At 38.6% G+C, this 25,834-nt stretch overlaps 1 protein-coding gene across 5 annotated transcripts in view; it reads left to right on the top strand.

Moving 5' to 3' along the window:
• The window catches only part of AFAP1 (actin filament associated protein 1), a 111,240-nt gene that overhangs the window by 22,650 nt on the left and 62,756 nt on the right, over positions 1-25,834 (top strand). For 3 of the 5 annotated variants that reach the window (XM_027642918.1, XM_027642921.1, XM_027642919.1), the window contains exon 2: positions 22,661-22,789. In XM_027642918.1, the coding sequence (XP_027498719.1) occupies positions 22,663-22,789 (127 nt within the window). In that variant the 5' untranslated portion in view covers positions 22,661-22,662. Of the gene's footprint in view, positions 1-22,657; positions 22,790-25,834 lie in introns of those variants that run through there. The other 2 variants (XM_027642920.1, XM_027642922.1) reach the window with 1 other exon arrangement.

The following is a 25,834-nucleotide window of genomic DNA, read 5'->3' on the forward strand; positions in this document are numbered from 1 at the left end:
GAGCAGGGGGTTGGACTAGAAGATCTCCAGAGGTCCCTTCTGACCCCAGCCATTCTGTGATTCTGTGACTGAACCATGCAAAAGAGTCTTGCATCAGCTTTCAACCACCAAGACTAGAGGACATGGGGAAAACCTTGATGCACAGTATCAAGCTCTACCTCCTTAACTGAGTGAAAGCAGTGCTCGTACAGCAGAGAAAGGTTATTTATTAAAAATTTGAAATCACTTCCATGAAGACAGCTCCTAATTTTCTGTATCTTAATGTTAGCAGAGCTAACACTCTCTTAAAATAAGAGTAACCTGTTGAACTGCTTCTGGCACAAAATTTAACTGTCCTCTGTCATAAATTATCCAGCAAAATTCAGGACAGTGCAACGGAACAAATATTGGAGGAATATGCTTTTAAATATAAGTGGATTTTGTGATTAAACCCAACTATTGAAAGATTACATTCTCGACCTCAGAGTAAGACATTAGCAAGCAGAACAAAAAGCAGTTGGAAATTGAGTAGCTGCAGAGTCATTGTAAAATTAAGTCAACAGCCCTGAAGATTACTGCACCAGACTGGATTGCTTTACCAGGGACTTGGTTGGATTCATGATGAGTGCACCAAATCCAACAGTTGTGCAGCTATAAGGTGAGATGCTCGTACTCAAGGAAAAGGAGTCCTTCCTTTTGCCCTGAACCAAGGCTCTAGGCAACCACTTAGTCTAGTTCTTGATACAGGGAAAAGCCAGAAACCCACAGCAGAAAGTGGGGAGCAGAGCAGTTCCATCCTTTCCTAACAACCCACAATCTCACGGGAACAGGAGCAAGGAATTGCATTTCTAGCCAGATATGCCATTAGAAAAGGATTCAAGTTAACTTCTGGGTTTGCTATAGGTTCTGCAGATTTCTTCAGAGTGACATTTTCCACATGCCTGAAAAAAAGAGAAGGCGTTTTAGGACTGTATCTTCTATTATAGTTGTCTCTTTGATGTAACAGGTGTGTTTTTTTTCCACATTAAACCATATAAAATTAGTACATTATGGTATTGGCACTAATAATATGTCCAAATTAATGTTTATATTTTATTTAGAAAACATTCCAAACCAAAGGCAAAATGCCTCAAATTAGCTTAAAAAAATACAACTCAAAGAAAAATGTTGGCCCCCTGGATAAAGCCCAGCTCTGGAAACACAGAGAATTAGATTATCTTCCTAACTGGCACCAGCTCCTTCACAACATATGGCAGATTTTAGCTGTAGTGTTTTATGATAAAGTGGAGAGGCTCTGATTTCCAAACAGGTTAACATTAAATGATATTTTAACTGATAATAGGGGCTGGTTCTCAAAAGTGCTGAAAAATTTGAACTTTTGGGGAATTTAAAAATGAATCAGTGAGATTCATGTTTAGAAAGGTATGTCAAACAGCGATGTAAAGACACAGACTTTAGTATCTTTCTATTTACAAAATTACTTAAAGGTATTGTAATGCCAAAAATTAACAGACATTTGAAAAGAATGAATGCATAGCTCTTATAAAGCCATAAACGAGCCAAAAATAATACTGGAACGTTCATTTTTTACCCCCAAAAATAAATTAATCTTGTTTATTATAAACACTACAATTAGGGAGATAGCGCAAGTTATAAAATCCTTTGCTTACTTTGTTTTGAAGTACAATTGAAATTGATTTCTGCTTCAGAACAAAAGTTTAGAGGAAAAAAAAAGAAGTTTCCCATGACAGACAATTTTAATTTACTTGTAATAAATCTGACTTTTAGTACACTCATTCTTCTGGGATCTTATTGGAAACTGCCTGAGCAGAAAGTTCATTTTTCCTGAAAAGTCACACTTCCTCCTGGATGTGAGTAATAACGTGTATATGTTTATTTAGTATTTTTTGTTAAACTAAATAAAAGACCTCTCCAAATACACAAGGCTGCCAAGAAGCGGATATTTGCTGGTAATTTACATGGTAAGTTTCCAGAACATCTTTTTCTAACATATAATACTGTGTTATTCTGAGGTGTTACAAAATGTTCTTGTGCCTTGAAAGCATTAAGAAATGGCTCTGAGGCACTGGCTGTAAATGAAGGGACCTTTTGACTCTGCCTCAGTACCTTAGGTTGGTGGGGCACTTGTTCTGACAGAAGATTTCTGAACAGGTCTTTGGTTCTCAGAGAGGCCTCTCTCTACCCTGTGTGATCCTGCCTTTTATGCTTGGCACGTTGCAAAACTCTCCTCTTGGTGTGACAACTTTTCATGATCTTGAGGAAAAGAGAGGAGAATGGTTGAGGAAGTGCAGAACACCACTGGCTCCTCATCACAGCATGCTATTCTTGCTGAGGAAATGGTCATTTAACCCTTCACAACCTCCTCCTTCTAGTACACTAAGACGTAACTCCTTCAGAGTGAGATACAAGGCTGGATTCAAATGACTGTGAACCTCTGGAGACCCTTGCCAATGATCTGATAGTGTGTACTTATGAACTGCCTTTCACTGAAGTGTCACTGCCCAGTTAACAGGAATGTGATGTTACAAACAGGGAAACTTCATATTTCTGAGATGGGAGCTCCTTTGCTTCCATCCCTCTTGCAGCCATGGTGAAACTGGTGGCTGTCGCACACAGTTCAGCATCTCTTTTTTTTTGTAAAAAGCACAACTGAACAGCTGCACTCCCACCAGACTACTACCTAAATGTTCATCAAAATTATATTCTACCTGCTTTAATAAACCTAAATCTTACTAGAGAGGAGACTTCAGTTTTCAGGAACACAGCATATTCCTTAGACTGCCAAAATAAATAGGGGGTAGGAGACAGGGATGAAACAGAGCTAATGAGGATTTTCTGCTGAGTGAGTGTTTGGATTGTAAACTCTACGGGGGTTTGGACTGTATCCACATTTGTGTTCTAAGGAGGCTGATCTCACTACCAGTGTCCAACAAAAAATAAGGTTTTGCAGAGAGAAAAAATGAAATTTTGCAAAGATAGATAAGACTGCAGCCTGTCCAAGCCAAAAGGCAGCAGAGAGGCTCATTATGAGGGACTGAACCTATAAAAAAACATTAAGAGGCAATGCCCTTGGAAAACATGTAATTAGAAAAGAATTTCATAGAATTAACTGAAATCCAAAATAATAAGAAAATAAACTATCACCCAGACTATTCCTTGCACTCAACTTCTCCCTTCTCTGCTGATTCACTGGTGCCAGGACATGCTCCAAGTGTAGGGGCAGAAACAGGGACAATTAGTGATGATGGAATCACATGCTACTAAAATGCTCCCAAAGCAAATGCAACCCTTTTCTCCTGTTGGCCTGTGTCTGAGTACACCGTTGCCAGAGATACACCTTTTCTAAGAAATGCACAAAAAGAGGAGGATGCCTCACCCCATCTTTTTGGTCATCTTGGAATAAACAGCCTTCTGGGAAGTTTCTTCTTAATCTCTGAGAAATATGTAATCGTGTTTGGCCTTTGTCCTTCCCAGTGGTCCAGAATTATTAGCAAAAAATACATTCTTTGCATCCCTGCTGATACTTTGTTTATACTTTTCACACAACAGTTTTGTTAAATTTTCTTTTATTTGTTTGTTTTCTTTCAGTTGTGCTGTCCTATTGCTGTTTAATTATTAGAGGAGTAAATAGAATCCTGGTGTACCATTTTACATCATTATCTTTTCACTTTTTCCTTTCCGAAGACAAATAGATTATGGTTCTGTTTTTTTCTCTGAATCAGGTCTACTTGACCTTTTAAGCTCTTCAGTCATCTGTACATGGGTTCTGTGAGCAGCATGTACCATTATAAAAATGAGTGCATTTCCTGTCCTATGGTTTATACATGCGCTCTTCTGTTGCTGGTTGTGGTACATGAAGTTGTCCTCATTCAGTTTTCCTTTTTCTCACATGGGAGAGGGTGTGGACATCAAGAAAGAGGCTGGAGAGTGCTGGAGGGAGCATCAGGAGTTGCTGGGGTGTCACTAAGAAGTTTCATGGTGCTCTCTCTGCTATGGGGGCCATGCTGGGGAAGAGTGGGAGGGAAGGACAGGGGAGCCCTCAGTCCAGAAGTGCTGGTGGGAATGGTTATTTCTTGGTTTTCTGTGGGTGAATGATGGATGGCAGTGACCTTTCCTGGCAACATTGGTCAAGTCCACAGCTGAGGCACCCTGTATGAAAAGGCAGTGTAGAGAGCAGCTCTTCAGAGTGCCTTCCTAAATTTTCTTCCCAATTTTCCACTTCTCAGACTTTGCATTTTTCAGGTTTCTACCATTCATATTGCCTCAGTCTTTTTCTTTGAATTGTTTTTCTCTCTTTAAAGTTCTTATGTTACTTAGTTTCATATTGTTTAAGTGGGAAAGACTTGAAGGTATATATTTGTTTGTTCATTTGGAAAAACTTCACCATTACTTAGACCACCTAGAAGATTAAACCCTGCCAGGATACCAGTGACCCTTCATGTGTCCTTTACTCAAGGGAATATACTGTAAATTAGGATAAATAATAGTTCCTTATCATCTTGTGTGGAGAGAGTTCGAAATGACTGAACCAATAAGACAGACAGATTTGACTGCTTGCTGACAGACCTTTGGGATCATTCTCTGCTTTGATACATTTGCAGAACTTTTTTTTCTTATCATGCTTTCAGATTCGTATAATTGCAAAACCATTAAACGGTTAGATGGCATACTCAAGAATTCTTATGTTGCTTTCATATATGTGTTTTAAAAAACAGAGGCATAAAAATTACTGGTTTTATCTCCAATGACAAGAAGATAAAAAAATCCCAGAGGAGATACTATTTGCTTCGGTGCATGTCACAGGTCCATGAGGAATGAGAAGCGTGTCTGTTGAATCCTGTGGTATCTTCCTCTTAGTCCTCTAATTTTGGAGAAGGAAAGGTGTTGGGGCACAGCATATCATTTGACTGCTTTCCTAGGCTTTTCACACGGACTTTGTAACCAGGATTGTCTCTTCTCTAAATAGTTTTTTGAGATGTTATTGAAACTTCTTGAGGCAAAACTGTTGCCCTAGTGTTTGTCTGAAGGATCTCTGCCTTACACTTAAATAGGTGTTCATCTCTATCTTACACATGTTTGCTGTGGTCATCCTCAACTGCAAATCTGAACATATGGGGCTTGCAAGACACTCCTTAACAAAATGTTGTTTTCCAAAGTTGAGATATATTCCGAAAAATACCATCTGACCATGATGATTGGCAAAGAGCAGTGTTTTTGAGGCACTGTCTCTGAACCTAAAATTTATGTCAAGAACTCAGTGAACCCTTTTCTTTTGGCTTTTAATTTGAAGCTCTGTTGACAGCACTGCTCCGTTGATCTGCTACATGAATCACTGAACTCTGGCCTCACAGAGCAAGCTTTGGGAAACTGCTACCAGAGCTCGAAAGAGTGATATTATTAGTTCATGATTTGCTACACTTAAGCAGTGCTCCCAAAGGAGCAGGGTACTGGACTGAGAAAACTCAGAGAAAATTCAGAGCTCTGAATTCATCTCTGGCTTTGCCATTTATTTTTGTAGTGGTCTTAGGCAGTTGGTTTTCTCCACAGTCACTTAGTTGTTGTTCTTATTACCTTAGAGGAAGATGATTGGTAAGACTTGAAGAGGCATTGAAGAAACTGCAGTCCTCAAGTTCCACTTAGGTGTCTGAAGCCGGGCTTATATGCCTAGTTTTTTTCATCCTTAAAGGGAAAATATCAACACTCAAATCTGAACTCTCCTGAGCTGGGAGGCTTAATGAATATTCATTCAGTGCTCTGAAGAGTAAGTGCCTAAGAATTTTCCAAATAATGATTACACCTGCTAACTTCTATTCAAAGCCCCTTCCATCCTTGCTCTTTCATTATTTCGACATATAGTCTCTCAGTGCTGTGGAACTGAAACCGTTGCTTGGAATTTTATAATGCATATTTCAGAGTTGTGCATGTTCTTTGCTTGAATATGATAATTTTCACGTCTTGTTTTGTTTCTCCATGTTCTTCTTGTTTCAGGCCTGTAGGATGAGCTGATACAGCGGGATACCATTTCACTGAAGCCTGAGATATAATTTTTGCCAGTGTCATTGTGTCAGAGAGTGACACTGGCCACATATGGCCAGGCTGTGCCTTGGCATGTGCAGCCACCAGTTGGTGGCATTGGTGGGGTGATGTGTTGGCATGGTTGTGCATTTTTGTTCTGAAGCATTTATTCGTTCTCAGTGGAAGAGGTTAAAAAATGAAATCCTAGTAGTTTTAATTAATCCATGCTGCAGGTAATCTCTGGTTTGGCTTGCAATCCATTCCTCTTGCTCACTACGCCTGGACCTAGATAATCTATTTGCCTGCAGGCTAGTGTAAGCCAGGAATGTGGATCTGGGGGCACAAGGTGACCTGTGATTGTCCTTCCAGGACATACTTCTTGGGTTCAGTTTGTATGGTGAAATGGTGTGTCCCTCTGAGCCCACACCTCCCTCTTTGGCAGCAGCACATCATTCTTCTGCTCCATATCAGGCTAATTAGGTGAGGGGCCCCAGGGGCCAAAGAGGGCTGCCAGGATGGCTGTCAGCTCCTGATTTCTCGCCAGCCATCTGAGGAAGTTTGGCATTGCAGATCGAGGAGAGGCTGGAAACTAGAAAATCATGAATGCTTACATGGTTCTACCATCATCATCATCATTATTATTCTTTATTAACATCTGCACATCTGGTCAAGCCATGCTGCGGCAGCTCCTGCCACTGGGATCTGCCTCCATTCCCAGGGCTGCGACAGTCCTGCGATGTCAGGGAAACCTGCACAGTTGTGTAGAAATTTAGTAATAAATTTTAATACTGTGAAAGCTATTAATAGAATCATAGTAAATTCTATATACTTTGAATACTTTTAAAAAAATAGTTCTCTAATACAAGTATCTAATAATTTACTATATGGGGGTTTGGGCTTTTTTTAAGGTTTAAGTATAGGACATTTCTTCAAGAAGTCATTAAGGACTTTCCACTGCATCCAGGTCACATGATTCAGATCCACATTTTCATTACAAAAGCCAAAGACAAAAATAGACAACACTGTCAAAAAAGGATAAAATTAGTCACATTATCTTGAGGGGGCCACAGCTTGATTTGGATATTCAGATCTGTTAAGAGTTTGATTGTCTCAGCAGCCGTTCCCATTGGGAGAACTTTGCCATTAATGGGAATAGTTAGACAAATGCTGTTTGAATCCCAGATTTGTCTCAAAGATTGTGTTACACATTCAACATGTTTATATTTGGTCTGTGTGGCTAATTTGATGTTATAGCACAGAAATTATATTGACACCAAATTTGTGGATTTAAAGAGCTGCAAAACATGAATTTTTCCCCATCTTTCACTGATGTCCCCAGAAAGGAAATGCCAAGTATTTCTGCTTAAGGATGTACACAGAACTGCTCCAGCATGTAGTGTGGTTGGGACACTACCCCCTGATGTGTCCTGTCTCTCCTTTGTGATATGTCAGGAAATAGGACACAGAGGACCACCTGATTCTTTCATACTGAGATCCCCCAGTATTGCCTGATCCTAGGATAAAAAGGATGAGTTTTATTTGCAACTACAGCCCCACAAGCTTCACGGAGCATTAATTTAGGTACAAGTAGATCTATGGTGATGTTCCACAATAAAGTTACTCTAGTATTGCTCTTAGGTATTGCTCTTAAAAACTGTATCAGTCCCCTGCTTCAGTCCATCCTGTGACTGCACAAGCACATGCCGGCCCAGAGAAGAGCCAGCAATGAGCCTGGGTTTGGGAAAGGAGTGTGTGGCTTCTTTTGGTGGTAGCGCCGAGTTATGCTCTGTGGTACTAAGCCTGCCTCAGTTTCCCATCTGTAAACCAGAGAGAGTGCTGCTTTGTAACCCAAAAGCTTGGTAGGAAAATTAAGTAGTCTCCAGTGCCTTGAGAGTGTAAATTGCTTTCTAAAAGTTAGGACTTACTTGCTCTTCTGCTTCTCTCACTTGAAAAATTGCAAAGACTTTTTTTAGAATCCATACCTTCATCATAATTCGTTTCTTGATTTGGCAATTAGTCAGTTTTTGTCACTTTGCCACCTGGAATAAAAAGAAAGTGTAATCTGATTTTTGCCTTTCTTTGTATGTCTTAAAAAAACCTGGAGGCAAAAAGTGTTATCATAAGAAAATAGATTAAAGAAGCAAAGAAAATCTCTTTACCCCAAGTGCACATTTGCATCTTTCCTATAAACAAGCTATTTAAGTGAGATAAACCTTTTTGTTTTTCTTCAGAGAATGGTGTTAAGGTTCCTGGACTATGAATCACCCATCTCTCTCTTGTTTTTCTTCTCACGCTCCTTCCTATTCATCAGGACAGCCTGGCCTTTTTGAAGCATCTTTCTGCCATTCTCAAATGCTCCAAAACAAAGGCTTATTTAAATAGTTTCCATTTTCCCATTGGTCTTTTCTATGTTTTTGCAATTGTCTGTCCTTTTCTTGCAGCTAAGAGGTAAAAGAAGTTGTCTTGCATTGTTTTATTGCTAATGTGCCTATATGTCCTAAGCCCCTTTAAATATGGGGTCAGATCTAGAAAGGAGTAGGATATGATGGAGTCGTTTTATCCTTTCTAATGTTGTTTGGAGTTCTTTTATTTTATTTTTTAGTTTTAGCAGTTTATTAGCTATAACCATAGTGCTCAATCTATAACTTATGAAAAAAAATGGTTGCAAACTTTCTTCTTAGAAGTTTCTTCATTTTCAAAGTACTTTGAAAGGAAGGAAAAAGTTTGGGTTTGGGTGGGTTTTTTTAGATATATACATTCCACTACAATTCCCCTAAACCCTGACAAAGTGGATTTGACTGCTCACTTTGTTATTGCAAATAATTTCTAACCTGAATGATGAAAAGTACATGTAGGGTAAAATAATTTTTACTAGGAGGCTTTTAAAAATGCTCAATTTGATAATGTTCCTATAAGCAGTTTCCAATGTGTCTTACATGGGGAAGAAGAGAACAGATATCTGTCTCAGAGTTTTTCTCCTTAATCCTGTGAAATCAGTCCTTCTCTAAAACCAGTATGTTACAATTAATGTATAGGGAATACCTCTGAGACTTTCTCTGGATTAAAGGCCACAGAATTAAGATTTGTGTGAGAATGCTAACCTCAAGATAAATACTTAATTCTTCTCACATTTCTGCTTCATGCAGTGCAAATCAGATGCAAATAGGAAACTATTAGAAATAAATGATCAAGATGTTAAAATGGGATTTCCGTTATTTCCTTAATGACCATGATTTGGCAAAAAGCCCCTAGAAATTGGATTAGGAGATATAATTTATACAAGCAAGACCATCCTGAATTTTCTGTACCTTTGCTTGTGAAAGACTTTTTTATGTTCTTTGAAAGAGACTTACTTATTAGTTTACTTTTTAGGTCTGATGAAAGTGTATTGGGGAAGAAGAAGGGCAAGTAAGATAGTACTGACTAGGAGAAAGATGTGGTCCATTTTGTTTCAGGCTCTACGATTGCAAATGAAGCATTTTTGGTCTCTCTTGATGAATCCTGTCAGATTAGAGGCCCCATCTGAGTTGCAAAAAAGGGTTGCATGTGTAGTCTAATAAATGATCTGTACTGCTAAGGAGGGCAGATGTAGCATTAGCTTCTGGTTCGAGCAACGACTGTATTAATTTTCAAGTGAGCAGCAGCAGCAGCAGATGGTGAGATGAGGCAAGGATGCAAATGTTTGCCATCAATAGCTTTTATCTTTGTGCAATGGCTGTGGCTGGTGCTGCCCGGCTGCCCCAGCTGGTCCTTCCCAGCCCGGCTGCAGAGGGATGCTCACGGGGCTCAGCTGCGCGGCCACAGGCGTGACACGGGTTGTTTGTGCTATGATGCAATGGGATAACTTTTATAGAGAGTCAGCACATTTTTGATAATGACTGAGACCAACAGATGCAGTAGGCTGTGGTTTCCTAGTTAGGTTATGAGTCTGTGAAAAACAAAGCACATAATCCCAGGAAAATATGCAAACTTGCTATAAACTCTAATCCTTGCTGTTTTTTTTTCTTGAGGGAGGGAGAGTACTGGGTTTTTGCCTTTGAGATCTCAGTGGGAGGATATTTGGCAGTTGCATCTTCTTTGTTACTCAGAAATACAGGAAGAATTGGGAAAAACCTTTTGGCAAATATTGTTAAACAAGCTATCCAGGACCTTATCCAGCCATACAAGACATGAGATCACTGGCACACCCAACCTTTGGTGAAGCCCATGTTGATGAGGACATTCACTCATCTTGCCATAAGTCTGGCAAGGACAGATGGAGATGCAGTGATCCTCCTGGTCATATCATGTGACTTCCTTGCCCAGGTGGTATTACTGAAGTTTGCTCACAGGTAGCTGTGTAATTTGAACATAGGATTTTGTTCTGGACCCAGTGGTCCAGTTTTATCCTTATGGTATCCATCATCTGACACAAGTGGGCAGTCACTGGGAGAATATGCAGAGGATGTATGTAAAGTGTGGCGTTTTTTCTCTCCTGTGGCCAAATAGGAAGATTTTAGATGCTGTAACAGTGAGATGCTGGTGTTGCTTGTGCTGTTCAGTTCAGTGGCAGCACATTTTACAAACAGTAAATTAGCTCCTTGACCTGAAGAAATGCAGCTAGACTCGGGGTGAGTGAGAGCCTCTGGTAATGGTAACACTGTGGACATATGTCCTCAGAGCTTTGAAATATTCTTGTATAGAATAATAATTTTATTTTTTTAAAATATCACCTCCCTTTTGGAAAGGCCCAGATGTGAAGGGGGAGGTTGGAGCTGGTGCAGTCAGCCAGGCAGCGCCCTTGTTGGTGGCAGGGTGTGTTGTGGCAGCTGCCCTGGTCTCCCATCCTCAGAGCTGCATCCTTCTGCTGCTGGCAGAAGGAAGAGAGATCTGACTGTTTGTCTACTTTGCTCCTTTTGCACAGGAATGAAATTACTGCCTTTCAGATGTTAATAACAAAAACACGGATTTTGTTTTTTTTTTTCTCTGAGCTCATCCTGGTGTCATGGTTAATGAAACCCATCATAAGGATTGGAGCTTTTTTTACCATGGGAAAACGTTTGCAAGGTCTGACCTAAAGGTAGAGAAAAAAACCAGCTGCATGATCAGACATGGTGCAACTGTTAGGCAAAGGGGAATGAATGTGAGGATTATTGTTGAAGGGAATGCTGAAAGAAAGAGGGATTTCATGGGAGAGAGGGAGGTTGCTTGGCAGGGAGAATGGAGGCTGTTCCAAACATATGGGGCAGTGTAACCAGATGTAAAAAAAACCAGATAATGTCCAGAAAACAGAAAAAGGCGCAAGGGAAGTGCAAACCATGGAGGTAAATTTTCCCTGAGATCTTGTAGGTGTCTGTCTAGCACAGTCTGTATTCCAGAGAGGTACAAGGGTGATTGGATAGTGGAGGTAAGATGGTTAGAGCAGCCTGAGAGAAAGGTGTTGACAGCAGTTTATTATTGTTTGTTAAACATATGTTTTCTGATTTCATGATAAATTCAGAGTGCATCTATAACTAAAATTAAATCTTCGTAACATGCAAGCATCAGCTGCATATCCAAGGTTGCAGTGAATTAGTTGAGCATCACTGAAACTATGAGAAGTATGGCAGATAAAGACAAAATTTTTTTTATAAGCTTTTTTTTTAATCTATTTTGTTGTGAGGGAAATATTTATTTATATATTTATTTTGTATCCTATGAATGTAAATATATATTAATATTTATATTTGTCAGAACCTGCATTTTTTCAGGCAAAGGTTCCTGTTAGAATTTTCTACTCTAAAGAAACATCCTAGCAAACAGAACTAAGAGCCCTGTAGTCCACTTCACTGTCCAGGCTGCATTTTACCTTTCTGCAGACCCAGTTCATCATGACTCTTCAGAATGAAAAAGATGGAGTTTTCTTTGAAAGCTTGTGCAGTATCCAGTATTAAATGTATCAGGGATCTGACTGTGCATTTTGAAGGCTACCATGAAGAAATAACTTCACTAATTTCAACGATTCCGTCCCTCTTATAACACACTATACAGTCAGTAATTAAAATAATGTTTTTTAAAGAGGAGTTCATGGTTTGTATTTCATGCCAGAAATGCTCAAGCCTTTTTTAATGTCTGATACCTTGTTTTCTACCTGATCAGTGCTGTGGGTGAAAATCACCATTTATCAGTACTCTGGTTATGAAAATAATTCAGCTTTACAATTAGTGTTTTTCATATGGTTCACTGGGTGGCTGTTGGTGACATGGTGACAACTTCGTACATCATATTTGTGGGGTCTAAATCCAGTCATGAAAATTTTGCCAGACCATTTGTGATTCTTCCTCTCTTCAGCATGCTCAGTTTCAGGTCCTGTCATGGTAATATTACCCCTGTCCTGCCAGGACATACTGCTGCCGTTCTTTAAAACTATCACAGTCATTCCCAGCCTTCCAGTATTTAAATATTCCAGCTAGAATATTTAAATGAGGAACTTTCTGCATATTTTCAAGGGCAGGAACATGAGATTTTGTGACAAAATAACATTTTGAATTCCAGTACAGCCCTTAGCTCAACTGGCAAAATTTCAGTTGTCTTACTGAACCAACTTATTACTAGTGCATTCTTTAGCACCTCTTTCAACAAATATGTGCAAGTGCACTTCCTTCTAATTCTCCTATTTTAAGGAAATATAACTTAGTTTCAGAAACCTAAGTTTTCACAGAATTCTGAAATGTCCTTTTTAACTTTATTTGCTTTTAGAAAGAAAGTATAACCTTTAATCACTTATAAACACATTTATGGAGGCAAAAAAGGGGCCTTGAAGGTTGCTCTGTGGCTCCACTAGCAGGTGTGGATTCCACTTGTGGCTGATCCCTTCCCTCTGGTTAAGGTGTTTGCTGTGGCCCTCCTTTGTAGCAGCCTCTGTCCAACCCCAGAGGCACCTGGACCAAATCCAGGCTCCCAGCACTCACTGTGCATGGCATGGTAGGGTTACATAGGGAGCCTTGATCTGCCTTGTTTGGCGTGCTGCAGAGGTGTGCTGAGTGAGGGAAATGAATTATTTGCCTCTGGTTGGCTAAGCTTGACTTTTTTTCTTGTTTAGTTTTGTTTTATTTTGTTTTATTTTGGTCAGAATATAAAATTAAAAGTTCATTTAATAAAATTTATTATTTATTTTATATTATGTCTATATAATAATCTTGAAGGAGACCCAGAAAGAGGAGAAATCAGAGACACACTGATGTATTTCAGAGGATTAACTCGAGGGGCAGAGGGAATTGAAATTCCCCATTTTAGAATGACAACTTTCCAACTTTATCACAGCTAGCTGAATCCACTGTTGAAATGCATATATTTTTGTTTTCAATAGAGAATTTATCTCGTGCATTTATGGATCATGTGTGTCAGAGACAGGTCCAAGTGAATGATACCCCAGAGAAGTTCATCAAAGTGATACAAGCTGTGTGTGTACATGCTGGAGAAAAAGCTTTGAAGGTACAGCTCAGGGGAAGGGCTGTTCCATGTCACCCGTTGATGGGTTTGCTTTGCATATAGGCTCTGTCACCAACCTGTGTGTCTCTGAACAGTGGGTCCTTCCTCATTTTCATTACCTGCCAGGTGCCTCAAACCCTGTTTTTGTTCTCTGCTTCAGAGAACTGTGTCAGAACACACAGCACTGTATCAGACCTGCTACTGAGATATTTCACCTTTGATACCTCACAATTCCAGAGCAAGGGCTACACACCAAATACCCTATTATTATTATTGCTACCACAACTACTACAACATTATTTGTGCTGCTTAATGAACATTTCATTTACTGTTATCTTGACTAAGTTTTGGTTTATGACCTGGTTTCAACATGTTGATTTTCAGTTGTCCATAAAACCTTGAATGTCCCAGGACAACTTGTCTAAGACATTGTTCCTTTTTGGACTGTGAAAAGCTGGTTTAGACCGGTGATTATGAGGGAGGGACCAGAAAAGATGCTTACTGCAGGACAGTAAGGCCCCATACATTTGCAACCTCTTTTCCCTTTCGTCCCTAAAATAAGATTTCCATTTTTATAATAATGGTTTTTTCACCTGTGGAGTTTGAGTTTCAAAACTGACTTAAACTCTAATATTTTTTCTGTTACCTACACTGTACTTCTTACAAAACAAGAATAAGGGGTGACAGTAAAGGAGACAGAAGTTTCTTGGGACCCTGTGTAAGTTGGAGAATGATGTATTTTCCACATAAAGAAAGATTTCAGGTCTCACTGTTCTACTATCTATCAGTGTAAAGTATATTCCTTTGGTTTTATTTTCTGAACATGAACCTGTGTCCATTTGTTGCATCTATTTAAAGAAATTTTCAGAAATCTGACAGAAAAAGCAGAATATGTTTCTCTTCTTGGGAGAAGCATGAAACACTTATCAGTGCATGGTAGAAGTTGCTTCTTGCATAATGGACCCAGCAATGAGAACTGTAGTATAAGAACATGTGGTAGGATACAAAAGAATTTTATTTTTTTCCATCTTCATATACAAATGCAAGGACTTTTGAATCTATTCTTATAAAATGCAGTATTATCTCATTTCTGACTTTAAATTAGCTGCACACTGGAAACCTGGAGCTCCAGATTCACAACGTGCAAACTATTCTTCAATTGTACTGTTCATATGACTGACATGACCAGACTCAGGACTTCTTGAACAGTTTTTAAGTTTGGTATTTTACATGTATAACAGAATTGTATTGCTAAATACAAAAATACCAAATTATAATATGAAGTTCCTACCATTGCCATATTTGTAATTTTTTGTCATTGTTTTGCTATTCTGTTTCTGCATTCCATTAACTTCCTTAATTTACTGTCTCACATTTCTTCTGGATATGTAATTATTCATAACTTTGAAAGAAATCCTATCCAAAAAGGGATCCATGTTCAGCTGAGGACCTAAGTGAAGAACTCAAAGGTGCACTGCAGCCCTTTGCTTTCTTTTTACTGCCACAGGTTACCTGCTTTTGTGTCTCAGCCTTAACGGAGCCCCATTTTCCCTTGGGATTTGGAGACAGGCACAGACTTTCACCTCCTACCACAGATTTTCTGTCTTCTTCTTGCATCATGTGGGAACTACTTTTCTTCTGTGGAATCAGAGCCCATTTATTAATTCTGTAGTGGCTGCTTATCTTTTGTGGTTTGGGGGAATGGAGGAGGTGAACTAGTGCAGGAGCCAGCAGGCAAGACCTGGAATGTCTTGTCCTGATGGGATGATGTCAGCTGATTCATTTGGAGATAGTTAAATGCAAGAAATTTCCAATTTTCTCCTGTAGTAGGGTAATGGGAGTCTAAAATGAAAACTCAACCTGACTACCCACAGTGAGCACAGAGGCAGGAGGGCGAGACTTACCCAGCGTGCTGGGCACGCAGTGAGAGTGAAATCCATGTTCACTTGCTTTACAAGGTATGTTATATTTATTTTGCGAACAAAAGAAATCTTATGTGGAAAGTATACTTTCAGATAAAACCTTCAGCAACTTTATAAAAGTCCACTGTAAGGTTCTGTAGTTAGTTACAGCATTTTTTTCTTTTTTTTTGGCTAACATATTATGAGTTCAAGGTAGATATTTAGTACTTGAATAAAAATACATGCCTGTAACACTAATTTTTTTCTTCGTTCTTCTTTTGTATCTTCTTTTCTTTTTCTCTTTTCTATTTCTACTTTTTTTCATTTTTTTCCTTCTTTCTTTGCTTTATTTTTTTGTTCTTTTTTTTTCTCTGAGTCTGTGAACTTGCTTAAAAGCAGACATTCCTCTCCAAAGTCTGTGGCATTGCTTAAACATTAGTCTGGACTTTAAAAAATAAACACTTTATCCATCTACCTTATGCTAATGGATTACACTACTGCATTGCTGTCACTCATTGCATGGATGTAGCTGATCCAGTAGGATTTTTGGCAGCTCCTTTCTTGTCCAAACATTCCTTAATGCTTTCCCACCTCTTGTTTTATCACCCAAATATTGCAACAGCAGCATTTGGAGCTCTGATAGCTTTTTTGGAAAGCTGGTTTTGTAAAAGCCAAGTCCTTGAAAACTGAAGCAGAGGGAAGAAGGAAAAAGAGGAATACATGCGGATTGGGGCCGAAGTGATCCCTTGATACTCATTGAGGTTGATTATAAATATGCATGAGGCAGAAGGAGTTTTTAGTAGATCTGTTTTGCCTCCCTTGCCCCAAGCTGTCTGGAAAGAGAGTTTGTGACAGGCTGGGGAGCTCCAAATCTTAAACAAAAGATGATTGTTGCCAGGTTTTAGAGAGGTTTAATTATTTTTATGTTAAAACACTCTAATGGCAATCCTTGTATCTGTTGTCCTTGCTTCATACTAGTTCTTCCTCTTCAGGGCTTTATCTACTATTTAGGGTTCACCCCTTTTAATATACTACCATTCTTTCCTCTAGTGCCATCTACCCCCAAGATGATCATCTTTACTTTCTGAAGCAGGATTTAGCATACTTATCAGGTAGAATTCAACACACCTTGTACACTATGATTATCAGGGCAGCAAAGAAGGACGAGTGCAACCAAGAGAAAACTCTCCAAGTGAGAAGTCTTGTCTCCTCACTGGGTGTTCCTCAAGCAGCATGCTTTTTCATTTCTTGGGGGATAGGATTTCAATGCAGTTTTCAGATATGTCAACTAGTTTCTCGTAGCATATTGAGAAAAAGTAAAAATTTTTCCCAGTGCTAAATATGTTATCACTGTCTCCTTCCAGATTTTGTGCATTTCTGTGTGAAATTCTTTTCATGGATAATGATAAAGTAGCCATGAAAGGAACTCTTTCATTAATTACTGGATACAGGACATTTGTAACTGCATTATCGGATTGAGTGGAAGTGACTTGAAGTGATTGTGTTTCCCCAGCAGTAGTCTGTTATGAGCTTTTGAGTAAAGTATTCAAATTACAACATCCAAAACTAAGGATGGTGACACTATTTCAATAGAAATGGGTATAAACATGCAGTTCACATTCAGTTTTTTATTTAAAACAAGATCATATGCCTGGTTTCTATATTGTTGCTTGTGTACCCAAATACCAATGAGGTTTTTTTTGGAAGGTTGGGAGAGTCTTGATGTTTCAAGAAGTTTTTATATATTGGTTGAAGATTGGCATCAATATTATCCATAAATCCAGTCAAATTTGTTTCAGGAAGTTAAATGGGATCTTCCCATGAAACTTTGGCTCAAAATGCTGACATAATTTTTTGGCTTTCCTGGAAGATGTATTTTAGGTAAATACACATCTCTCCACAAACAGAGGTAAAAGTCTCTGGCCTGTATTGTATAGAAAGTCAGATTAGATGATTTCTTGTAGTGGATCTCATTGACATGGTATGTTCTGGACTACAACATCTGTAAATGTCAAACTAAACAGAGAAAACTTACAGAGAAATTTGATTCAGCAGTATTCAAGGAACTGATCAATAGGATCTTCTAAAAAATTGAAGCTCAATTTTAATTTGTATTTTTATGATAGATTTGTATACTAACATTTTCATACCTGCATTTATAATAAACATGCAAGCGTAGAAGTGCATTTACTTTGTGTGGGGTTTGTATTGTATAGACAATACAATAATTAATAAACATGCTCTTCCTGTCACGCTTCCTGGGTTCCCATTTCTCTTTCTTTAAAAGTTCATCAGTGTAAATTAGTCAACTGGAAGACACTTTCAGGTCATTTGTGCTATGGCAGGGTTAACAAACGCTTTAATTGCTGTGAGTGACCAAAAAACAATCTGACCATTTTTCTAATGAGCTCATCCTTTTCTTTTCTTCTGGTTTAAGCAGCCTTGACTGCTCCTATGATTTTTTTTCTAATCAACTGGGAGTGAAAACTTTATATTCTTTTAAAAATGCTTATAGGCCAGTATCCATAAACATAGATTTGGAATAATTGCATCATCATGCTTTTTCAGTCCCAGTTGGTTTTAGTTCTGGTTTGGAACAAAGTCTACAGTGTGATGTAATTGCCTTCCTCTGATTATTTTTACCTTGGTGTATTCTGTTGCTGGCTTGTATATATAGTTTTTATGTGCTGCCATTTGAAAAACTTTAAAACTCTTGAGAGCCGGTCTTGGAAATCCTTCTGGATGTATCATTGTTTTTTTATTTGTGCATGGCAATTGCTGCAGCCCATTAGAGGCCTATAATTCCTATTGAGCACAGAATGGACTTCTCATCATTTAATATGGAATGCGATTTTGCTCCTCAGTCAAGCTAAAATCTGCTTACTGTTGTGATTACCATCCCTGGGCTCCACCCTGCCTTTCACCACCTGCCACTTACAAGTAATTCCTTTGGCAATGAAAATACAGCCAAAACTGTCAAATAAATTGGCTCCTTTTTGAGAGCCTTCTTTTGATTATTATTCCTATTTTGTGGTGATGTCAGATTTCCAAGGGTAATCTCTCACTGGAAGAGTATGTTTTTCTTTGGGACTTGCATCACCCGCTCCTTTGGAGTCTCCATTTAAGAAGCAGTGATTGCTTACTGAAAATATGTATTATGTAGATTTTCTGTTATTCAGTTCCATTACTATTTTGTGAACACATCATTACATTTCTAGGAAGGATAGAAGAAGATTCTTTAATTCAGAAAATCAGCCAAGGATTGACAACAGGCAAAATTTGTTTTTTTATGAGAATATACAAGTTTATTTTTTACCATCTGGGGAAAAAAAATTATTCAGTTTTTCTTGATTTCAATAATGTAAATGCACTCCATGGCAGTATTTCTGCTCTTTGCTTAAGCAGCAAAAGTACTAAAGGAGAAAAGTATGCTTTTAAGATATGTGTACAGGGTTTCTTGGTAGGAACAGTTTCCCATTTCTTTTTGGATGTTTGATATCATTGCATATATAAAGTGAAATTCAGAATTTCCTTCCTTCACACTTTGATATTTATGATACTATTAAGTCCCACAAAAGAAAATAAACCCCCAATTTGATCCTGCTAGAAATGTAAAGAGAAGCAATGTTGTGTTCAACAGCTGCTAACAATTGTATTCTGTTGTCATGCTAAAATTGTATCATTAGCATTTATGACTGCTTGCTTGAAGTCAGTGTCATATACCTGTGAGCTTACAAAGGCAGGAAAAGTGAGTCTTTTCAGGCTCTGCATTCCTGCATGATGCACTGCTGGACATTTGAACCGCAGTGCTGGACACCAGGCCAAGCGTTACATGCAGTTATGGCGAATGTGTTGCTAAGGCAGTGATTTTGAGACTTTTTTAGGATTGTCTCACTGGTACCAGGTTCATCTTACCATCCTCTTACTGGTCCTAACCAAAGCTTTTTTTAAAAATCCTCTGCTGGAGCAGTTGAATTGCTTCCAGTACCTTCAGTGGCTTGGTTATTGTAGGTCAATGGGCAGGGGTCACCAGGGACTGCAATGCAGATTTCCTCCAGAGACACAGAGGAAGACCACATGTTTATGGTACAAGGCCTCAGGAGAGATATGGGTTGATGCCAGCTCCCAGGAGCCTCTCCAGCAGCGGTTTCCTATCTCCTCTCCTCTTGCTTCCCTATCTCCTTGCCTCGTAACTCCCTCTTGCGCTGTTTTCATTTCTCATTTTGCAATCCATCTGTTTATGTTAGATTATAAGCTCCTGAGAACAAGGATCTGATAATTTTTAATAACTGAACACAGTTGTGCACACTTTGAATGTAAATGGGATCTGATGCTTTCATCCTTTTTCCCCTTTCCAGAAGTGAAGATTCTCAGCAAAGAAGCGAGGTGACTGTGGCACAGGGTATTCTTTGGTGATGAGAACAAGGGATAGCTCTCTTTAAACCTATTTACAGTCCCTTGCCTTAAAGAAACCAGAAAACATGGCATTGCAAAGAAATTTTAGTGCAGTAATATATGCAGTTACTGACAGTAATTTATATGGCTGTAGAACTGCTTGGAAAATATACATTTCTTTTACTGTGTACTGATTAAGTTTCACAATGACTGCCTAGATTGTATGGTAATGATAGCTTTTGAAAGGCATATATTATAACACATATATAACTATTAAAATATTCATATATTCCATAATTAAAATGAAGTTATAACAACAGTATTAATGCATCTTATATTCAAAACATACTTAAAAGCAAGAGACAACTGTACATATAATGGAATATACATCTTATTTTTAAACTGTATAATTTAGAAAAAAAGTAAGAGCTGATTATTTAGTCTCTTGCTTTATTTCTCCTTGAGTCTTGTGATCGCTTACCACTTCACAAATCTGAACCTTTATCTCTGTGCTTCAGAAAACTGTATACTGTAGGTATATATGTTGTTGTTCCATAATGCAAACAACTCTGTAAGTAATAGGGTTGTCGTGAAATACTTTGGATTTCTGACAGATTTCAAGACAGTTTAGACAACTACAACTGTAATGGCAAAAAAAATTACCTATAGCCATGGGATGTTTTTCATGAGCTACATCGGGGAGTGATGGAGACAGTTTTTCTGACATCTTGAATACCCTCTTTCTGCCTATATATTCTGAAAATCTTTGAGAAATATATTTCTTGAAAATGTGGACAGCTTATATAATGGCAGTGCTACTCAGTTGAGTCAAAGAACATAATCATGAAGAAAAACTTGGGCAGGATGAAATTACGTGTGAAAATTAATGGTGTCTTTGAGAAAATTAAGGATGAAGGGTCTGAAGCACAAGTCTTATGAGGAGTATTGAAGTAAGCTGGGATTGTTTAGCCTGGAGAAAAAAATACTCAGGGTGGACCTTATCTCTGTCTACAACTGCCTGAAAGGAGTTGTATAGCAAGGTGGGTGTCAGTCTTTTCCCCCAAGTAACAAGCGACAGGACAAGAGGCAATGACCTCAAGTTAAGCCAGGGGAGGTTTAGATTGGATATTAGGAAAAAAAATCTTCCCTGAAAGGGTGGTCAAGCATTGGAACAGCTGCCCAGGATCATGGTAGGGTCACTGTCCCTGTGAAAAAACATGGATGTGGTGCTTAGGGACATGGTTTAGTGGTGGACTTGACAGTGCTGGGTTAATGGTTGGACTCGATCTTGAGGGTCTTTTACAACCTAATTGATTCTGTGACAATATTTGCCCAGGTCTACTTCTTCAGAGATTTCTTTGTTAAGATGTTCTCATGCTCTGGTATTGGTGACTGGCACGTCTTCTGTACCTGCTAGAGGTGTGTTGGGTTTGCCAGAGCAGCCAGAGCGTACGTGGGGTACAGTCTGCAAATACATGGAAAAATCTGTATTCTTTGGAGACAAGAACAGGCCAACAGCCCCTTGCAGGAGTGTAGCTGCAGCTTCAATCTGCAGGCTTTCCTATACTATACTGTTGTCAAGTGTAGGATAAAGCAAATGCATCTTGAACAAGGGTTCTTTAAACATCCAGACACATTCTCAGAAATGGAAAAAAAGGATTCCAGGTTCACTTGGGTAAACAACTGTTTCAGAAAGGTTTTAGGAGTAGCAGCAAGGAATGTACCTTTTAGAGGTCTGAACAGACTTAGTAGCAGTTGCCCTGTTAAGCCTTGAAAAAACTACAAAAACAAATGTGATTAAGTAGAGAAGAATTTGAGTGGAGGCATTTTGGAATGAGGGTAGAACTGAGATTAATTGTAGGTGTGATCCTGAAATGAAATAGATGTTTCTCCTCATCTTTTAATGAGGATGATGTCATGGAATACAGAAAGTATGGAAATGTGAACTATTCTATCAGGATGAAACAAAAAATATAAATAGCACATTCACTTAAGGGAAGGGACCAAAGAATCTCAGAATTATGAGAGAACAAAAGCATGAAAATGTTCTTCAATACCATGGGTTTCTCATAAACCTGCTAAAGAGATATCATATGATTAGGCTGTAACAAAGGTGTTCGTATGTATAGTCTGAGCTACTGCAGTTACTAGGACAGTGGGATATTAGAACTATGGGGATAATTTGAAAGGAAAAAAGTAGAAATGTACTTATAAAGTTCATTGATAAAAAATAAAGAAGCATTGGGAATAGAAAGAGGGAATGTCATTTTTCCTAGAGCCAATTGGAAAGCCTTGATATCTGAAATAATAGAAATAGGATGAAATAGGAAGTGCATCACTGGGAATGTGAGGAGTGATAAGAAAATATGTGACAGGTTGGGAGCTTGTCTTTGGAGATTATAAAAAAGAAAAATCATTGTAAAAAAATGAATACCTGCTCTTTTTTACCACAGCAAACGGAATAAATAAGAGAAAGAAAAAGATTCATGAAAATATCAGTGGTGTCTAGAAGCTTTACCAAACCTTATATTTGTTCTGCAGTTAGAAATTTTGCAGTTTGTTGATGGGAGAGGAACCAGAGTGGCACTGATAGTAAAGCCAATAGCCACCATTCCTGCTCCTGTCTAGTGCTGGCTTCACCATGTGGTGGCTGAAAAGATACGTCTGTCAGTTTTGAGATAACCACTGTAAATGCCAGTAGTGCTCACTAATGCACTATTCTGTTGGTTCTACTGATGCTTAATAATGTTAAAGTCTGTTTCCAGCAGGGAGAACCGTACATTTTTAAGAAATGCTAGAAAATAACTATGAATGGGCATAAATAAGAATTAACTCTTATCTTTCTTCTAAAGGGACTTTTTAGAAAAAGTAATTCTGGTGGGGTTTTTTTTGTCTTTCAGCCATGGAAGAGTTAATAGTTGAGCTGCGCCTGTTTCTTGAACTTCTGGACCATGAATATCTAACTTCCACTGTCAGGGAGAAGAAGGCAGTAATAACTAACATTCTCCTGAGGATACAGTCATCAAAAGGTCAGTGCTGGGGTGTGTTTTCTCGCTTGCAGAATGCACAGAGTGAGTCTGTGCTCAGTGAAATAACTTTTAAGAGCTAAAGACAAACCCTAAATTGAAGCAAGACAGAAAGACAGGGTGAAGCCAAAGTGTAACTTTCCTGAATGTTTTCCTTTGTGTTCAGCAGTGAAATATAGCAAAAGGCACACTAGAAGTATCTTGAGTGCACATGGGTGAATCCAGCTACAAAATTACATCCTAGATAGAATGTTTTTGGTTCTGCTGGTAGAGCGGTTACTTCCTTTTGTTTGTGGCAGTAATGCTATTTGTGAGTTTTGATGAAAAAATTATACTGCGTCAGGGAGTGCTGGCCACAGCACCTTTTCATCTGTGTCAAATGACCCAAATCCATCAAAAAGGCTTGATACTGAGGTGGAGTTGGGTGCATGGCTGATACAGGAGTGCCAAGCCAGAGAAAGGAAATGGCTGTCAGCATGTTTGATTTGCATTTTGCAATTAGACTCACTTTCTCCTTTTCTTCCTATCTAAAACCATTTTGATTGCACAATCGCTTTTGTCTTTATCAAGATTATGGAACTGAGTGCACTATAAGTGTTCACTGTGTATAGGAACCTTTCCACAGAGCTTGTATGAAGAACATTCCTCACTGTTTTTTCTAACAGTACTCTTATATTTTTTACACCACCTTTCTGTATGAAGTGACATCAGGGCTGTAAGACCTCTGTCTCTGCTAGATTTGACAGAATTACTGTCGGTGTAAACCCTCAGTTTAGATTTTTTGAAAAATACCAGAGTTTGTTGCAGAAAAGCAACATTGTGAGCAGCTGTATTTCTCATGATTTGTTTTTTCTCTGATGCTAGAAAAATATGGTTTATTTGATGCAGTGTTTCTCCCTTTCAGTAAAGAAATAATTTTTGCCACGGGATTCAAGTCAAAGGAGATCAACTTGAAAGTAGTTATTGTCCTCCTTTCTGTTTTGACATTCTTAAAGACCCGTTACTATTTTTACTTTACTACTGAGAGAAGGAGTTGAATACCAATTTTTTATATTGTGGAAGGAGCCTTCATGCACCAAAAGCTGACCAAAATACATCAAACTCCTAAAGACCAAAATCTGTAGGTGAGAACCTGCAATTTGATATGTTTAGAAACAGCTGTATTTTACTGGAGTTCAAAAATAACCTCAACAATGCTGATCTGACACTGCATGTTATTCTTGCAATCTTTTCAACTAGATTTATTAAGAAAAACATTTACATTTTCAGGAAGTCAGACAACATTCTGCTGCCAACTTTGAAAACACAGGGAAGGGTTGCTGTATCATTTTTATTTTGGGATTGTGTATGGTGTTCCAGGCCAAAAAAACCCTACACCTCACAGTGCTGGGTATGTTTCCAGACTCTTACAATGCAATTATTTATGCTGTTAAATTATGGAGTGATCTTTAGCATGGGTTTGGCCTGACCTGACTTGTCTCCTGCATCAGTTCCTAGGCATGATGTGGGAGTCAGATCAGGCAAAGATCTGCTCCGTATAGACAGTACAGTTTTAACTGTATGAATATCAATTTCTCTGTACCAGGGCACCTCCCTAGGTGTGTTCAGGTTACATCTCTAGATGTGGTAACAGATAAAAAGACCCCAGGACGATAGCTTTCCACTATTCAGCACCTACCATTTATATTTTAAAGCCTATTTCAGGATCTTTAACAAGATCCATTACATCCAATTACAGGATCCATCTGTTAGCAGGATCCATACGAGATCCATGTATTTAGTGGTAGGGCTTTGCTCAGTGCAGTTGCTGTTGGAACATTTTACGCACTTCTAGTGCCTACATTCAAGGAGATAAAATTTAGACATTTCAAAGCAAAGTTGTAAAAGTTGTAAAAGGATCCAGAAATATGCCTTCAAATTATCCAAAATGAGGTGTCATAATCAATCTTTATGTAGAAAAGGAATGACTTGAGAATAAATTTTTAGACTTACACAACAGTAAGTGCAATGGCTGAATGTTTCTTTCAAAGTGGAAGTAAAGCACATGTTTTGAGCATTGAAGCTATGAACTAATGGAAGAACTTAGCAAGTTCTGCATACCATTGCTGGCATCTTATCAAGATGGAATATTTTTCTGAAAGATATGCTCTAGTTCAAACTAGAATTAAGGAAATCCCATAGTTCAGTTGAGCAAGAGATCATAGGACTATGCTTTATATGTCTATAAACTCTAGTTTATGGAATCGCAGTTTAAATAGAATTTAAGTCAGGATGTCCTCTAAAAAAACATCTCGTTTCTCTCCCCAGGCTACTCTTGTATTGCTTCTTCCTTTCTGTGCTAACTTTCTGCTAGCACAAGCATTATTTCCTTCTCTTTTTTTTTTAATGCTTTAGTCCTAACCAGTGTCACTTCTCTGGTCTGGTTCAACCTAAGGCCACACACATGCTTATGCTGGCTCAAAGGAGAGGTTGGTGCAGGGACAGGAACAAGGCAGGGAAGGAGAGGAACTGCCTCCTTGGGAGCTCTGCCATCACATCCTGGCTTCAAGTGTGTGTGAAACTACCCAGGGAGTCATGTACTTTACTGGAGCCGACCCTGCTGCTTTTTTTATCAGTTATAACATTCAGTACTCCCATCCCTTTGAAACTATTCATCTCTTCATTAAAATTAAAAGCAATAAAGGATGCATAAACCCGCAGTACACTGTAACTAAGATGAACTATCATTTGGAGTCTATTTTTCAAAATATTGTTTTACTCCACCCACACAGCTCCATGAGAGCTCTTGGGTTGCTGGCACAGTTTAAGAGGCCTGAAGACTGTGCTGAGATCAGACCCTTCAGTTGCATTTGCAAAATTCAACTGGGTGAATCCAATAGGATTTTTCGATTGCTGTGGAAAACCATGTAAGATCAATAGGGAATGGTAATGAAGGATCTGGTGAACTGAGAAGTGACTGGCTTCTTTAGAACATCTGGAAATGAACAATTATGTTTTTCTTTGTAAAGGTGTGGAAATTATTGTAATGAGCTGCTTGGGTTTTAGTAA

The sequence above is a fragment of the Corapipo altera genome, unplaced genomic scaffold (genome assembly GCF_003945725.1).
Source record: "Corapipo altera isolate COAL_440 unplaced genomic scaffold, ASM394572v1 22, whole genome shotgun sequence".
Taxonomy (NCBI): Eukaryota; Metazoa; Chordata; class Aves; order Passeriformes; family Pipridae; genus Corapipo; species Corapipo altera.